This window comes from Danio aesculapii, chromosome 16 (assembly GCF_903798145.1).
Source record: "Danio aesculapii chromosome 16, fDanAes4.1, whole genome shotgun sequence".
Classification (NCBI taxonomy): domain Eukaryota; kingdom Metazoa; phylum Chordata; class Actinopteri; order Cypriniformes; family Danionidae; genus Danio; species Danio aesculapii.
The window spans coordinates 45,363,711-45,382,305 of NC_079450.1; the positions used below are offsets into that span (position 1 = coordinate 45,363,711).

At 37.1% G+C, this 18,595-nt stretch overlaps 1 protein-coding gene across 7 annotated transcripts in view; it reads left to right on the forward strand.

Moving 5' to 3' along the window:
- The window catches only part of triob (trio Rho guanine nucleotide exchange factor b), a 279,189-nt gene that overhangs the window by 239,100 nt on the left and 21,494 nt on the right, over positions 1-18,595 (forward strand). For 6 of the 7 annotated variants that reach the window (XM_056475716.1, XM_056475711.1, XM_056475713.1 and 3 more), the window contains 12 exons: positions 3,487-3,579; positions 3,652-3,800; positions 7,381-7,447; positions 7,805-7,908; positions 7,988-8,057; positions 10,369-10,458; positions 10,573-10,665; positions 10,790-10,840; positions 13,083-13,160; positions 15,564-15,755; positions 15,845-16,025; positions 16,877-17,523. In XM_056475716.1, the coding sequence (XP_056331691.1) occupies positions 3,487-3,579; positions 3,652-3,800; positions 7,381-7,447; positions 7,805-7,908; positions 7,988-8,057; positions 10,369-10,458; positions 10,573-10,665; positions 10,790-10,840; positions 13,083-13,160; positions 15,564-15,755; positions 15,845-16,025; positions 16,877-17,523 (1,815 nt within the window). The remainder of the gene's footprint in view (positions 1-3,486; positions 3,580-3,651; positions 3,801-7,380; positions 7,448-7,804; positions 7,909-7,987; positions 8,058-10,368; positions 10,459-10,572; positions 10,666-10,789; positions 10,841-13,082; positions 13,161-15,563; positions 15,756-15,844; positions 16,026-16,876; positions 17,524-18,595) is intronic. The other variant, XM_056475717.1, reaches the window with a different exon arrangement.

Genomic DNA, 18,595 nt, shown 5'->3' on the forward strand with positions numbered 1-18,595 from the left:
TCCAGTAATCAGTTCTGTAATGAGCAGTAAATCTCCAGCGCATGTTTCAGATGGAGCAACGTTTACTACACAGAGCCATAGTTTACTGACAAGCTACGCGAAAATCACAGACAAGTTAATCTGCACAATTCTGAAATCTAAAATAATCATTCTGAGATTTGAATGCTGTTTGTGTGGCTTCTTGGTTAACTATAGCTGCATCACAAATGGAACACTATACACTTATGCACTATGTACTTATGCACTTAAACACTCAACAGCATAGTAAAGGAATGTAGTGTCTCAAATGGAACGCTAACATTTTTTTTACTAAGCGGAAATTCAAACTGATTCCCAGATGATGTTTGATGGGTCCCAAATTAGTAAAATGAATGACCAAACTACCAAATAATACCTGCCATGAGTATAACCGCATTCACCATCGAGAGGTGGTATAATCACTCTCGTAGGAGAATTTTGCTTTCATAATCCAAAATAAATGATCCAACATGAGCGCCCAAAAACTCCTCCCCTTACGCTACATGAGCAAAGCAGCGGCCGTTGAGTACGTGAAGTGTCCAACAGTCCACACTTCATTCTAACGGTTAAATGAGTGCATCATCCGGGTGTTTAAAATATTCTTTCACTTATTCTTTTTAGAATAAATCTAATATTTCAATGTGAACACACTTCTTATACTATTTATACTATAAAATGCTGTAGTGTACAATGATGTCATTTGGTACGCACCTAATGACTATCTTGCTGCTAAATCTGCAAGTATGTGAAAACACCACATTTAATAATGTGTTTTTACTTCAAACTCAATCCATAACTTCAGTCGAGTGTCTGAAATAAATCCTCCTGTGAGATGATATCGAAGTCGTGTTATTATTAGTCACAGCAAATGAATAAAAGTAGTTAAATCACTTGCATTTTTTGGTTTCCTGGGTCTCTTCTTTGTGGCATATTTGCAGTTTTTGCTCAAGAGCGCCCTCCTGGCCTTCAGAGGAGAATTTACTACTAATCACAGAACTGTGATTACCTAAAAAATGTGTTTTTTTATTAGAAACGTTTGCTAAATTGCAATTTTGTTTTCAATTACTATTTTCCATGCACCCCTAATATATTAGGCCTATCTGCAATTATTATCAAGAAATATTTATCTTGCATCAGAATGAAATTCTGATACAACTTACTCTACCTCATCTCTTGAATATTTTTTCCCCAATGTCTGCTTTTTTGGTTGTTGTTACTATTTAGATGAAGACAATAGGTCAATATTTAGGAGAAGATTACATCCAAATCAAAATTACTTTTCAACTTGTAATTCTAAACCCATAAGACGTTTGTTTCTTCTTTAAAACAAAGATATTTTGAATGCTTTTTGACTCTCTTTGAGTAAAAGTGCCTGCTTAAGGAATAAATGAGAATTATAACTCAAATCCCTTACACATCAGACCATTCTAAAATAAACTTTCTCTAACAATATTTGAAGAGGGTGCTACTATTTTAAAATATTCTGAACATTATGTGTCAATCTGGTTTCACTCTAAGACATTTTTTTTTGTATCAAGATCCACTCTAGGTCATTTCTTCAACCATTTAAATACCTGTTCAAATTCTTCTTTACATTAAAAGTATAGTTCACCCAAAAGATGAAAATTCTGTCATTTACTGATACTCCAAGTGTTCCAAACCTGTTTGAGTTTCTTTCTTATAGTGAAGAATGTTGATAAAAAAAAAACTGTCATTGATTGCATAGTATTTTTTGTTCCTACTGTGGATGCCGATGGCAGTTTTTTCCAATGTTCTTCAGAATATCTTGTTTAAGAAATGAAACATTTAGCACCACTTGAGTGAGAGCAAATTTTCATGATTGGGTGAACCGTCTCTTTAAGTAAGTAGGCGTTTCAAATGGTGTTTTTTAAATGAGCAATTCCAGCATTATGGATGTGACATTTGCAGTAAAATCTCTAAACATAAATTCACAAAGAAAGTATATGTTAACATTATATTGAAACATCTGTTTATATTTTCCAAAACAACTAACCACAGAGTTAAGGGATCAGATAAATATCAATCTGTAAACACTTTTTATATTTTAAATGAGGAAAATAAACATGCATTATGGATGTGACAAAAAAAGTTAGCGAGTTTACAGTCTACCACATACTTTGTAGAAATTCTGTGAATTAAACCGCACAACCCAAAAGAAACAAAGATAATCAAAAGGATAAGAATCAGCTCTATTAAACAAACATGATTGATTTTATTTTATTTGACATTTTTTGCATTTATGAGGGAAAAGCTCCGTTATGGATGTGACGTCTATCCGTTATGGATGTGACAGATGTGAAATTGGCATTTGTGTGATTTTGGTAAATCAAATATAATAGTTTGAAAACATTAACAGCAAAATACTTGCTTACACAAAAAATGCAGAAGCGGTTTCGATATTTTGGCAAAACCCTTGTTTTATTTTCATATCAAGGTTGACATTTGCATAGAATTGCTCATATCAACCTATGCCAATTCTATCTTTGAAGAAGACTAGTAAGGTTTCTGTAGTCCTCTCTAACTGCTGTCTGTTTTCTCTTTGTTTCTTAATGTTCTCCAGCATTATGTTGATTTCTGTTCTGCCTCTGTTTTGTCTCAGTTTCCTTATCTCTCTATGTAGTTTTCTCTCCTCCAGTTTTATCCTCTCTCCTCTTTCCTTCTTTTTTATATTTTTATACTTGACCTCATCCTTTTATATCATTTCCTTGTCCGTTGGTTTGTTTGAATACTCCACACATGCTCAGTTGTGCTTTGCTCAGTTTCTTGAGGCACAGAAACTGATCCTGTTCAGTAGCGTTTCCAAAAATATGAACTACTGAATGTTATAGCTTGAAAAAGCCCTTCTGTTCGTGACCTTTCATGTAACCCTTAATGGAGTATTCAGGAGTGTGTACAGTCACATGCGGTGGGCCATGTGTGCTCTTGCTCTTTACCCAAAACAACCCAAATCTTCCAAACCAAAGTACCTACTTCCGTTCCCCCTATATTAGCCCCTACCATTCTGAAATCAGCCGCTGATTCGCTGGCGAATCAGGAAACCACACACCTATTGCCAAATTTGGACTGGAATGTTTCCGCCTTCAGTGTCTGAACGTTACGATGGTGAGCATCATTGCAGAATCACATAATAAATGGATGATGATGGTTATAAATGACTTTTCAACTCTATCTGAAACTAATCACTGATTAAATTAAAATAATAATTCAACTATATAATCATAACCCAAAGGGGATGAACGAATCATTACAAACAATAAAGTAATAAACACACAGGGCATTTAACATGCAGATTAGACATTACTCAAATGATCACATATAAATAATCAAATTATGAACAAGCATTATTATTCCTGTTAAAAGAAAAAACAACAAGGTGTAAAAATAAAAAAGCTTAATATGTTAGTGATATCTTATTCAGATTTATTCTTCCTTTTCTTGTTTTCTTAGGCTGCCCGTTTGTCTGGACGTCCCAGCAGCTCAGAGACACCAAGTGCAGCTGAACTGGTCAGTGCCATTGAGGAACTAGTCAAGAGTAAAATGGTAGGAGATCACAGTCCATCCTTTCGCATTGAATGTTTTGGCACTGTGTACTAAATTATCCCTCTCCCTCAGAATCTGGAGGACAGGCCAAGTTCTCTCCCTGTTGAGCACAGAGGCAGCACCAGTCCTTCCTGCAACCCATCGGATAACTCCCTCTTGTCTTCTTCTTCTCCCATCGATGAGATGGATGAACGCAAGACTGGCTTCCTCAAGAGACGACAGTGCGTCTTATTTTATTCAAATATTTCTATAAAAGCTACCTAGAAAAAAAGGTTACATTATTGGACGATTTTTCTAAGACGTTAATGCTGTTTTAAATTCAGCAGAGAGTGCGGCTCTGTACTTTTCCAATAAACTAGTGAATGCTAGTATGCTAACGTTGCCATGAATCCCAAGTGTGTCCTCTTTGGCAGCATCTTTCCTCACTTGTTTGACTGATTTAGGTGTCATTTTCTGCTTCCTAAGATGTCAAGTATGTTTGCTAACTACATTTGAATAAATTCAACTGGTAGAGGATTATTAACTAGAAAGAAAAAGTACCCTTTCGGGACATGTCTACACTACCTGATACAAGTCTTGTCGTCGATCCCAGTTGTAAAAGCAACAAATAATAACTTGACTTCCAGTTGATCAATTGGAAAAGTGGCAGAAGGTAGATTTTTCCAATGAATCATCTGTTGAACTGCAACCCAGTCATCACAAATACTGCAAAAGACCTACTGGAACCTGCATGGATCCAAGACCATGCACATTCTCACAGAATTCAGTCAAGGTTGGTGAAGGAAAATCATGGTTTGGGGTTACATTCAGTATGGGGCATGCTAGAGATCTGCAGAGTGGATGGAAACATGCCTGATGTATCTAGACATTTGTGCTGCCCGTTATATTACAAACCACAGGAGAGGACAAACTCTTCAGCAGGATAGCGCTCCTTCTCATACTTCAGCCTCCACATCAAGGTGCTCCAGGATTAGCCAGCCCAGTCACCAGACTTTAACATTATTGAGCTTGTCTGGCGTAAAAATGCAGGCATTAAAGATGAATCCAAAGAATCTTGATGAACTCTGGGAGTCCTGCAAGAACGCTTTCTTTGTCATTCCAGATGACTTTATTAATAAGTTATTTCAGTCATTGCAGAGATGTATGGATGCAGTCGTCAAACCTAACTGTCCTAATTGAATAATTAAAAATCAGGGCATAATCATATTTTACTTTGGTAAAATAAGTGTAATCAAGAGGCTTTTGCCTTTCATATAAGCCACTTCTGATACCAAAAGATCAACTAGAAGCCAAGTTATTATTTGTTGTTCCTAAAACTTGGATAGGCGACAAGACTTTTGTCAGGTAGTGTACGCCATCCACATCCAGAACAGTTAAGTCTGAAGGTTGGATTCTAAGGTGGCACCAAAATAGAACCTCATGTGTAAAACATTGTAAGTTATTGACTTGAAATATGAATAAGACTCACATCAGGATAAGACTCACATCAGGGCTTAAATGCGTCTCTCAACAGAAGGGTCAACACTTTTACCTCTATGCAAAAAAGCATCACAGATAATATAATATCACAGAAGTTGTTAGTTTGAAATAATGCAGTAATTGAAAATAAATGGTAAAAATAACATAGATGAAAGAGGTAACATGTTTAAAACAGATAAGAGTCAGATCAACTGTTTGATACATTTGTATCAAGTCTACTTATTTGAATGTAAAAACCTTCAGATTTTAATTACTTCATTTATGACTACTGTTCACTAATTTAAGATCAGTACAGAATTGTATAGAAACGCCAAGATGTACATACATTTTGAAATTATACATAAAACACTTATGTTCACACCTTAGTAGAATACATTTTTTCAATCCAATTACAAATAATGTGCATAAACTACAAAGAAAACAGGCGTACTAGGCTTGGGCGGTATCCAAATTTTGATACCGTCAAGCCTCCTCTCTATTTTACCTCTGTATATAGTATTACCGTGTATATTAAAAAAAATATGATGTAAGGCTCAGACAGCATCACCAAACTGTTGGCTTGTGCCTAAACCATTCAGAAACTGAATACCGTATATGCGACCTTAGGTTCACGGTATTAGTAATCTGCCCGGGACACTGTCTCTCATTCGCACACATACACACAGACACACACGCACACACACACACACACACACACACAGATAGTACCAAGTCTCCCTTCTCGTTTGGTCGAAACCCAAAATACTGCCAAACTGCAGAGGTTGTGTTCTTTTTCAAGACCAAGTCACGTGGTGCGCGACTCGCCATCCTACCTCACCTCTCTCTCTCCTCCACATTGTCCCGTGATGACAATCACACATACACATTTTTAGGCATTAAATAAATAATATTTAATACTTGTCTCCTATATAAGTGCATTGTTTTTTATTTCGGTATAACGTTATTGAAACTGACACTATTGCTATTTTTAGATCGGTATACCATATTACCGTATTACTGCCCAAGCCTAACGCGGACTGAATAAACGATTTTATTTTCTTGGGTCATTGGATGGAATCCATGCTTTATTTACAAATGTTTTATGTGATATTACATTCATTCATTACTTCATTTTTTTTCGGCTTAGTCCTTTTATTAATTTGAGGTCACCACAGCGGAATGAACTGATAATTTATCCAGCATAAGTTTTACACAGCGGATGCCCTTGCAGCTGCAACCCATCACTGTGAAACATCCATACTCACTCATTCACACACATGCACTACAGACAATTTAGCTTACCAAATTCACTAACACGGAAACACAGGGAGAACATGCAAACTTCACACAGAAATACCAACTATTCAAGCCGCAGCCTGAACCAGTGACCTTCTTGCTGTCAGGCGATCTGGCTACCCACTTTTTTACAATTTTGCGCATAAGTTTAATTTGCATCTTTGGATGGAAACAGCTATTAAGTTGTAGCTCAATATTATTTTTACAGCATTCAAAGTGTGCATTGGCTGTCCCAATTTTTAAAGGGTTTTCAAGAGTTCAAACTTAGCTGATGATTGATAATAAAGTTTGTTTGGCATGCTGTCCTGGGAGAGAGCCCTGAGCTAATGAGATCCTCGAGCCCTGGGCTCCCTCCTGTTTGCAGTGCGAGAGGGGAGTTTGAGCTCAGGTAGATCTCGATGAACTCCCCTGGCTTATTTCTTGCTAAATGACAGATATGGATGACTGAGGAGAGGTGTACTCGCTAAGAGCTTGACTATGGTATCAACTTTGTGTGTTCAATTTAATTAGTGCGTGTTATTTGGACTGTGGGAGAAAACCGGGGAACAAAGAGCATGGGGAGAACAAGCGAAACTCCGCACAGAAAGGTCGTCTGGTTTAGTAGGAACTTAAACCAGAGGCATTCTTGCTGTGAGACAACAGTGCTAATCACTGAGCCGCCATGTTGCCCATTTGAAAATTAGGGAAAGTAGGGGTGGTGGTGGGGGGAGGGGGGGGTGGGGCTCTTCAAGATGAAGAAATTGAGATAAGAAAAACTTTGGTTATTTATAGTGAGTTAGGAATCATCTGATTGCATAATCAATCATGAGCTGATGCTGGAACAGTGGAGAACAATCTTAAGCTTGTGATCCTCTCGAAATTAGTTTATAAATAAACTTCTCTTATAATAAGTCCAAAACAATAAGTTGGGTGAAACATTGCGCATATTTAGTTATATTTCTTAATAATAAATTTGTACAGATACTGAATGCAAGGGAATGTTTCCACCGGCCATCTTGGTTTGCTTTCTGTCTGAAAATTAATATCTTTTCTCTCTTTGATTTTCAGCTACGTCCTGCTGGAACTGGTGGAAACAGAAAGAGACTATGTGAGAGACCTTGGTGCAGTGGTGGAGGTGGGCTCATATTCCCTTCTTTTAACAAATACAGCAGTGAGATCACTATGGCGACCACACGCAACCGAATACATTCATTCAACTACTCGTAATTGGTAGATGTTGTCAGGGTTGATTTCTGTTAGTACAATAGCCTGTCTATCTGTGGAGATCTGTCTACTGCGGTTTTGTGAACCAATCACGTGATCTTTTTGACTCTTTAAAAGTAACCCTATGAATCTCTTGTTTTAGCTGTGATCAGCTGGCACAGGAAATGAAAATGGTTTTGATGTGCCACACGTTCAGTATGGTGGCTCAGTAAAATCGTGTTTTGTGTGTCACTGTCACTATAGTAACCATGCATATGTGCACCTGCAGGGCTACATGAGCAGGATGAAGGAGGAGGGTGTACCCGATGACATGAAGGGCAAAGATAAGATTGTCTTTGGGAACATTCACCAGATATTCGACTGGCATAAAGAGTATGTGTGTCACCTCAGATGCCATATCAATATGCCCTACTTTCATTTTCATAACATGAATTATTTAAACCCCATCTAGTTTCTTTCTTGCTGAGCTGGAGAAGTGCTTGGAGGACCCTGATAGACTCGCACCCCTGTTTGTCAGACAGGTAGGAAATGAATCATTGTGCCATTTCACTCTTACTAGGACAAATTTGCTTTCTAAAACTAATATTGATGAGCTAAACAAACAGTTCAACCTAAAACAAATTGGTTTGACCAGTGTTGCTGCTACTTGAAAAAAAGCACACTTTTATTATCACCATAATGTTTTACACTCACCGGCCACTTTATTAGGTACACCTGATCAACTGCTCGTTAATGAAAATTTCTAACCAGCCAATCACATGGCAGCAGCAGCATGTAGACATGGTCAAGACGATCTGCTGCAGTTCAAACTGAACATCAGAATGGGGAAGAAAGGTGATTTAAGTGACATTGAACGTGGCATGGTTGTTGGTGCGAGATAGGCTGGTCTGAGTATTTCAGAAACTGCTGATCTACTGGTATTTTCACGCACAACCATCTCTAGGGTTTACAGAGAATGGACCTAAAAAGTGAAAATATCCAGTGAGCGGCAGTTCAGTGGGCGCAAATGTCTTGTTGATGCCAAAGGTCAGAGGAGAATGGCTAGACTGGTTCAAGCTGATAGAAAGGCAACAGTAACTCAAATAGCTAAGAACAGGAAACTGAGGCTACAATTCGCACAGGCTCACCAAAATTGGACAATAGAAGATTGGCAAAACGTAGCCTGGTCTGATTAGTCTCGATTTCTGCTGTGACATTTGGATGGTAGGGTCAGAATTTGGCGTCAACAACATGAAAGCATTGATCCATCCTGCCTAGTATCAACTGGTGGTTGTGGTGGTGTAATGGTGAGGGGGATATTTTCTTGACACACTTTGGGCCCATTAGTACCAATTGGGCATCGTGTCAACGCCACAGCCTGCCTGAGTACTGTTGCTGACCATGGTCATCCCTTTCTGACCACAGTGTAACCGTCTTCTGATTGCTACTTCCAGCAGGATAATGCACCATTTCATAAAGCGCAAATCCTCTCAGACTTTTTTCTTGAACATGACTCATGAATATATTCATGAATATTTCATGAATATTTTCAGTATCTTGTTGAATCTTGCTACAAATGATTAAGGCAGTTCTGAAGGCAAAAGGACATTCAACCCAGTATTAGTAAAGTGTACCTAATTAAGTGGCCGATGAGTATATAATGATGCAGACAAAAGGTCCAACTTAGGAGTTATAAGTGCTTTTGTCAGTGTTAAAGAAATATTTCACCAAAAAATGAAAATAATGTCGTAATTTGCTCGTCCTTAAAGCAAAACTCCTTTTTTAGAATATAGGCTTATTTTACAACCATTAGCATCTTGCTTATTATTACACCAGAATGAGAGTATAGCCATATCAACTTAGAAAATAGCAATTTTTTTTCTGTTGGTCTTAGTACACATTTAAGTACAGAAAAGTTTAGCTTTAAATAGGAAAATTGTCTAAACTCTTTGGTCATATTTGAGAAAGATGCTGGTCTAATCCAATCCAATTATATGTGCTAAGCTAAAAGTGTTCCTGTCAGACCCGGAGATGTGGATTATTGTATGAAAAATATTCATATTTAAATGTTATCACTGTCAACAGTTCTCACTTCTAAAATGCCTACATCCTGTGTGATCAGTGTTGCCAGGGTTGTGGTTTTCTCACAAAATTGGGGTCTTTTGAAAATGCAGTTACAGGAAAAGTGCTGAAGTTGCAGTTTGCGCTGTTATTTTCATAATGTGGCGCAGCTGCCAAAGTGTTTCTTTTTTACAAATATGTAATGAAATCTGATATTATCTTAATGATTTAGATCTGAAATGAATATTTGGCAACCCAATGAGCATTTTAAATGAGCAGACCATCAGTTATTCCCAATCTGAACAAGATACTAAGTGGTGTTTGGTCTGTGCAAAGTCAATGAGAACTTTTACATGTATACTGTATCTATGAGTATGAGTATTACAAAAAATCTTAGAAGCCTTTTAACCTTTTCAAGGTTTTGGAAAAAGAAATTTACTCTGATTGGACAAGGAAAAAGTTGGCTGCTTTTCACTCCTTTTGAGCGGGTTTTGAGTTGGGCTGGAATTTTTTCTTGGACCTGGCAAAAAGTGTCACACAGTATGTCTAATTCGGTTTTCTTTAGAATATGAACCCCAATTGCCAGTGATAATAGTGTAAGTGATTTAAATATGGGTATTTTTCTACCATATACTATCAATTCAATTCATTAACCCACCAGAGTCATACAGATGACTTTTAATATGGATGGACTATAAAGCAGCTAGAAATATGTATTAATCAATCAATATGATGTGTTTACATGATGACTGAGTCATAATGTTCTGTAAATGAAACTGTATTTTGTTACAGGAACGTAGACTACACATGTACATCGTGTACTGCCAAAACAAGCCCAAATCTGAGCACATTGTTTCAGAGTACATAGACACGTATTTTGAGGTAAGACTGCCTACATCCTTCTTGACATTGACAACCATGAGTCATGAAAACTGAGACAGACTCATAACCACATTCACATCTCATCTTTTAGTTTTTTCCTTGTATCTTCATCAGGATTTAAAGCAGAGGTTGGGCCACAGGCTACAGATCACAGATCTACTGATTAAACCAGTGCAGCGGATCATGAAATACCAGCTTCTGCTGAAGGTCAGACATGGAAATTACAGTATATCATAACGTCTCAAGCTTATGTGAAGAAAAGATATTGAGCAATGAGATTTCTAGCTTTGGATCCATTAATGATTGTATCTTGCTGCTGTTCTTGTTTTAGGATTTACTCAAGTTCACCAAAAAGGCTGGTTTGGACACTGTTGATTTAGAGGTAAGTGTGTGTGTTTTTGTTTTGGTGGTTTATAAATGTGTATAATGACATGGGTATGACCTGGGTATTAAAAAGTTGAGGTGGTTTATGAGAGCATGTCCTGTGTCCTCAAAATTTGACACAGTGAGAGTTGTGTTTAAGTATTAGGGTAATGTGATGTTAGTGGTTTTTAGAATGAAAAATTATGCCAATGAACACCAGTGTCCTTGTAAATCAACAAAAAAGTGACATGTAAGTTTAAGACATGTTAATCAAAGCTCTTCAAGTTCATATTCAACAGGGGTTGTCATAAAAAAATTGCCACAGGTTTCCAGTGAGTTGCAGTTAGGGTTAGAGTTAGAGAGGCAAATGTGATATGTGTTGTTTTTATAGTATAAAATACATTACAATAATGGACCCCAATAAACACAAGTGTCCCTGTAAACCACTAAAAAGAGTGTCCTTGTAAAACACAAAACAATTGTGTTTATCTATATGTACTTTATGTGGTTTACAAGGACACTACATTGTTCAATGAAATGATTGTGACCTAGGTTCACATTATTAAGGTAGTTTAGGACATGCTTTGTGTCCTTGTAACTCAAAGCGCTTCAAATTCTTACTTAACAGGGTCTTTTGTCATCTAAAATTGTCACAGGTTTCTAGTGAGTTGCGATTAGGGTTAGGCAAATGCGATATATGCATTGTTTTTATAGTGTAAAATACATTACAATAATGGACCCCAATAAACACTAGCATCCTTGTAAACCACCAAAACAAATGTCATTGTAAAACCACAAAACAAGTATATGTGTCAGTATGTATTACTTTATGTGGTTTATGAGGACACAAATGGACACAAGCTCTTCAAATTCATACATAACAGGGTCTTTTGGTTTTTTATAGTATAAAATATATTACAATAATTGACCCCAACAAACACAAGTGTCCTTGTAAAGCCACAAAACAACTGTGTGTCTGTATGTGCTTCTTTATGTGGTTTACGAGGACACAACATTGTTTAAATGTAATGAGTATGACTTAGGTGCACATTATTAAGGTAGTTTAGCACACGTTTTGTGCCCTGTAAATCAAAGCTCTTCAAATTCATACATGACAGGGTCTTTTTTTGTCATTTAAAAATAGCCACAGGTTTCCTGTTAGAGTTGCAGTTTGGGTTAGGTTTAGGGTTAGACAGATGTAGTATACGTATTGTTTTTATAGTATAAAATACATTACAATAATGGACCCCAATAAACACAAGTGTCCTTTAAACCACGAAAACAAGCATCCTTGTAAAACCAAAGAACAACTGTGGGTTTAATGTACTTTTTTATGTGGTTTACTAGTACACAACATTGTTTGATGTAACGAGTATGATCTAGGTGCACGTTATTAAGGTAGTTTAGGTCATGCTTTGTGTCCTTGTGAATTAAAGCGCTTTAAATTCATGCTTTACAGGGTTTTTGTCATTTATAAAAATGCGACAGGTTTCTTGTGAGGGTTACGTTTAGGGTTAGGGTAATGTGATATAAGCAGTTTTTAGAGGAAGAATGCATTATACCGACAGACCCCAATGAACACTAGTGTCATTCTTAACAACCAAAACAAGTGTGTGTACTTTTTATGTGGATTACAAGGACACAAAATTGTCAAAATTGTATGACGTAGGTGCATGGTGTAGGTGTAAGGTAGTTTAGGATATCAGACTTGTGTCCTTATAAATTGAAACGCTTCAATTTCATTTTTTAATAGGCTTTTGTCATTTAAGATTTCCAACAGGTTTTGTGAGGGTTGGTTTTAGGGGTAGGGGTAAGGTAAATCCATATAATAAGAGCTTTATACAGTATAAAATACATTACGCCTATGGAGAGTTCTCATAGCCATATAAACAAGTATGTTTGGATTCATAAAGTATGTTACATACTGGAAGGCTCTTGTCAGTCACACAGCTCTTGTGGAAACTCTTGTTAGCTTTATGACACTTTTAAGGAATGAGAGTTACAATTTAGTTGATGGGATAAAAAATTTTAAATAACTCGATTATGTATGCGATAAGAGCCAGATCAAAATATTATTACACACATCAAAGTGGAAAGCTTAAACGATGTCCTAGAAAGCAAAACCCTCGTACCACCTCCTACACCATAATATTATCATAGCAGAGTTACACATGCATGCACAAGTGCCAGTTCTCTTTAGACAATGTCAAATATATATATATAGTTGTTAATATCATTTTAACTACACAAACTCTTCACAGAAAGCGGTAGAGGTGATGTGTGTTGTTCCTAAGCGCTGCAATGACATGATGAATGTTGGACGCCTCCAAGGGTTTGATGTAAGTTGCATTTCTTTCTTTCTTTACAAAAGTTTGTAAGTGTGTTGGGGTGAAGGTAAAACACATCCAATTGATAGTTCTGTCTAAATGATTTGGCAGGAATGTCCAAGTGCAGTTCAGGTTACTAACACCAATGTGTAAAAATCAAATCAAACCAAGAATAAAGGACTTTTCATCACCCTATGAAAAGGGTTCAGAAGAGTTTGTTGGATGCCTGACAAAGTGATTAGCATTCCAAGCAAATAAAACTTTGACCTTGCCTTAAAAAAAGCCTGAACCATCACACTGCACAATATTTCAGCCGACAATGCATAAAAAAAATAAATTATTATTTAATGGAATATAATGAAATATTATTATGCTGTTGATTAAAAAATCTGGCATTGCAATATTTCATTTTTGTCCCTGAATTCTTTAAATTTTCACACAATAAAAAGATCCAGAAAACAACAAGAACAGGAAACATGGAGTAATGCACACAACAACACTAAAACAAGACTGAGTGAGAATGTGGTTTATATAGTGCGTGTAATCAGTGAGAATGATCTGCAGCTGTGTGTGAGTGTCTGTGTTCAGATAGATATCAGCAGTAACAGATAATCTGAATGGGTGCAAAGCATAATGGGATGTGTAGTCCGGGTGAATGCCAACCTGATTCCACCAAGTAGGACATGTTCCTGGATTAACTTAACATCTATGTTGATCTTGGAACAACATTACAATCAGCCAATCAGAATTAAGAGATATGTTTACCGTTACATTTAGGCTTCCAATCCCAGTTGTAAGACCAACAAATAATAACTTGACTTCTAGTTGACCCTTAGGAAAAGTGGCAGAAGGTAGATTTTTCTGAAGAATCGTCTTTTGAACTGCATCCTAATCATCACAAATACTGCAGAAGACCTATTGGAACCCGCATGGAGCCAAGATTCTCACAGAAATCAGTCAAGTTTGGTGAAGAAAAAAATCATGGTTTTGAATTACGTTCAATATGCGAGAGATCAGCAGGGAGGATGGCAACATCAACAGCCTAAGGGAATCAAGACATTTTTGCTGCCCATTACATTACAAACCACAGGAGAGGGCAAATTCTTCAGCAGGATAGCGCTTCTTCTCATACTTCAGCCTCCACATCAAAGTTCCTGAAAGCAAAGATAGTCAAGGTGCTCTAGGATTGTCCAGCCCAGTGACCAGACATGAACATTATTGAGCTTGTCTGGGGTAAGATGGAGAAGGAGGCATTGAAGATGAATCCAGGGAATCTTGATGAACTCTGGGAGTCCTGCAAGAACGCTTTCTTTGTCTTTCCAGATGACTTTATTAATACGTTATTTGAGTCATTGCAGAGATGTATGGATGCAGTCCTCCAAGCTCATGATACAGCTCATGTCATAAACAATTCTTTTTCCACTGCACCATGACTTTATACTGTACATTATTTCTGTTAAGTGACAAGACTTTTGTCTAAGCAAAATCAGACCTTACTGTCTTAATTAAATCATTAAAAATCAAGGCATGATCATATTTTATTTTTGTACAATAAGTGTAATCTACAGGACTTTGCCTTTCATATAAGCCACTTCTGATACCAAATGATCTACTAGAAGTCAAGTTGTTATTTGTTGTTCCTAAAACTTGGATAGGCGACAAGACTTTTGTCAGGTAGTGTAGGTATGAATAACATTTTCAAACAAAAATTGATGTTCCACGATCAACAAAGATGTTAATCCAGGATCGCATCATACTTGGCAAAATCATGTTCATTTTCTTTATGAAAATGTTCATAAAGCTGGAGTGTCCACCAGACTCACTAGAGGGCACTCCAGCTTTATGAACATTGTCCTGATGACTGTAACACATACAGTTGAAGTCAGAATTATTAGCCCCCCTTAGAATTTTTTTTTCTATTGTAAATATTTCCCAAATGATGTTTAACAGAGTAAGGAAATTTTCACAGTATCTCTGATAATATTTTTTTTTCGAGAGAATATATTATTTGTTATATTTCGACTAGAATAAAAGCAGTTTTTAATTTAAGGCTAATAATTCCAACTTCAACTATCTATCTATATATATATATATATATATATATATATATATATATATATATATATATATATATATATATATATATATATATATATAATATACAAATTTTATTTTGACATAATAAATTATCATTTACTATGTCAAAATAGACTTTTAATTTGGATGTGATTCTTTGCAGTTAATCTTTGCCCAGCACTAATCTGACCGTAGTTTGCTAATCCTTGTCATTTACCCAAAGGCATCCTAAAACAATCGCAGAACAGAACTTAGTGATGCATTACAGAACAAGGTGTTTGTGTGTTTTTGCTTTTATTGTTTGCATTCTGGTGAGCTCTGTGCTATGTTTGTGTTTAGGGTAAAATTGTAGCCCAGGGCCGACTGCTTCTCCAGGATACCTTCATGGTCTCAGATCAGGATGGTGGTCTTCTTTCTCGCATGAAGGAGAGACGCATCTTCCTCTTTGAGCAGATAGTTATCTTCAGTGAGCCTCTGGATAAAAAGAAGGGATTTTCTATGCCAGGTTACCTTTTTAAGAACAGCATTAAGGTATGTAGGCATAACCGCTGCTGTAGAAAACACTGTGGCACCACATAAACCTTACAAATCCATTTTTTTCTTTATCTTTTTTCCTGCAGGTCAGTTGGCTGGGTCTAGAGGAAAGTCCTGACAATGACCCTTGTAAGTTTATATTGACCTCAAGGTCATCAGCTGGCAGTACAGAGCATTACATCCTCCATTCCTCTAACCGGGTGGTTTGCCAGGCCTGGATCCACCAGATCAGCAGCATCCTGGAGAACCAGAGAAACTTCCTTAATGGTATTATTCAGACATTGTCCTTGAAACTGATTAATTGTCATAATTATTTTTGATTGCTAAGTTTTATAGCTTCGCTTTTTGACTTTATGATGCTACATTGATCCAAGATGATTTGTTTGATGATTTAACTGTTTTAATCAACAAGTGTTGGGTGTAATTATTTTCAAAGTAACTAGTTACTGTACTTAAATTACTTTTTTGCTAAAATGTAAAGTATTGGATAAATTTGAATTTTAAGGTAACTTAATTGCAGCTACTTATTTTGTACTTGCATTAAATACTGTAAATAAATTTAACAGTAGTGTGTACATCAGAGGAAATGTTTTGTTATCAAATATGCTTTGTCAAATAATTATATTTTCAAGTAAAGAATGTTAAATTCATCTATGATGATTGCACATTTTCAAGAAAAAATAAGTAAGAAATTAGAAAATATAAGGTATAGATTCAGAGAAGCAGAGTATTTGTGTGTATGTATGTATGTGTAGGTATATACTATATATAAATATATACTATATTAGTCAATATATGGTATATGTGAAATGTATGGTGTCCTTATTTTAATACATTTTTAAATTTTATGTGCTTTACATATTTTTAATAAAACTAAAAGTTCCTGTTTGACTCAAATTTAAAGAATTAAAAAAGGTTAATGTCTGTTATCTACAGTATGCATTTATCTGTCATTTTAAGTTGTATTTATCCAAATTACTTATTGAGTAATTGAATTACTTTTCAGACAAAGTAATTTGAAAAGTTATTTAAATATTATTTTAATAATGTAATTATTAAATGGTGATTAATAACTTGCCCAACAGTGTATTCAAAAATGTGTTTGTTTTTCTTATCAGCACTGACTTCACCCATTGAATACCAACGGAACCATGTTGGCTCAAGCGGCCTGGCCGGACCCAGCAGCAGTGGACTTCCAGGGGGAAGCAGCAGCTCCTCTATGGGTCCAGGTTGTGGCTCGCAGTCACGAGCTTCTCGAATCCCTCAACCATCCTCTCGTCTCCCCCAACCCGTGCAGCATCACCATGCCCCCGCCCCAGATGACCGCACTTCAGGTACGTGCCCTCCTCCTAATCAGGACCTAAACGGTGAGGTCCCTAGGATGCGGGTACTGGAGAGCCCATTGAAGGAGCTGCGTGAGGAAGCCCAATCAGGGACACCCATTCCAAGAGCGACAGTCGCACCCCTGTCTCTCACCCTAACAAAACCCCGTCTCAGAGCCCCCTCGCCCATTCTCCCTCCCTTGAACCCTCAGAACTTTACTACCTTCGCACCGAGCATGCCAGCCCAGAAGGGTTCTGCATTTTGGGCATGTATGCCAGCCTCACCGACTGGCAGGCCTGGCTCATACACAGAGCAGAGTGACACGTTAAGTCGCAACCACTTTCAAACACGCAGGCACTCCGCCCACAGTAAAGAGTTGGACCGCATCAGTACTTGCTCTTCCACCAGTGAGCAGTCCCTGCACTCCACTTACAGTAATGGGGTAAGAGCAAAACTCTAGCTCCTGGCTTTAGCAAGGCCTGCTTCACCTCCACCTCCAGCTTTGTACTAACCTGCTGAGGTGTTCATATTTGCGTTGTCCTGGAAATAAAAACTTCTCACTGGCTCTTGTGGAAATTAACTGGCCTGGTTTGACTGTGCTGAGCAACTAACAATCTACACTGTTAACCAGGATAACTCCTCGTGAGTTTCTCTGAAACTCGAACATTCCTGGACTATCCCTGCTGATTCTGTCTTTGCTTTAAACTGAAAGGATTTTCTTGTTCTAACTGCTTGTGAATTCCTAATATGCAGTCATTGAGAGCACATAAACAAGCCAACTAACAATTACTAATGCTTTTTCTTTTTAACCTGCTTGCAGCTTTTTTTTTTGACAGATTTAAAAAACAAATGTTTTTGAGCTGAGGTGGGACTTTTTAAAACAAAAGGTAATAGTTCCATCAATTGTTACTTGCAAACCAGAAGCTTGTGGTGTTAGTTTCTACCTAATGCTGTGTTCACACCAAATGCGGCAAGCATGGATAAATAGCATTATTCGTGTGTAAATTGATGCGTTAACATTTTGAGTTTACACGCTTCATTCACGCGTTAAATCCGCTTAATTTATGCATCAAAATAACTTCACAACAGACGTGGATTCACGTGATGGGCAGGGCTTCTGTCTGCCTGGTGACTCTAGCTTCGGTGCTAAATAGCTAACATGGATTTTATTGAGAGAATAACTTTATGAAGGCTGAAAAACAGAGTTTATTCATTTGGAGCCGTGTCTGAGTCCACTAGATCCTTTAAGAGGTGCATCCAGCTCTGTGAGTTCATCAACTTTTCCAGAAACTTATCCAGGATGATGGAAGCTTTCAGCGGTGCTTCTGACTGAGTCGCGCCCATTTTGATGAACTGTTGTCGGTGTCGGCAGAAGGATTTTCCCCCAGGACACCAACAACAGACGCTACATCATAATCATGGCCCCACAAGAGCAAGCTCATGACTGGTTAAAGGAGTGTAAATGTCCACTGAAGTTCAGATCTTCGAACTTGAGCAATACGCACATTAAGCAT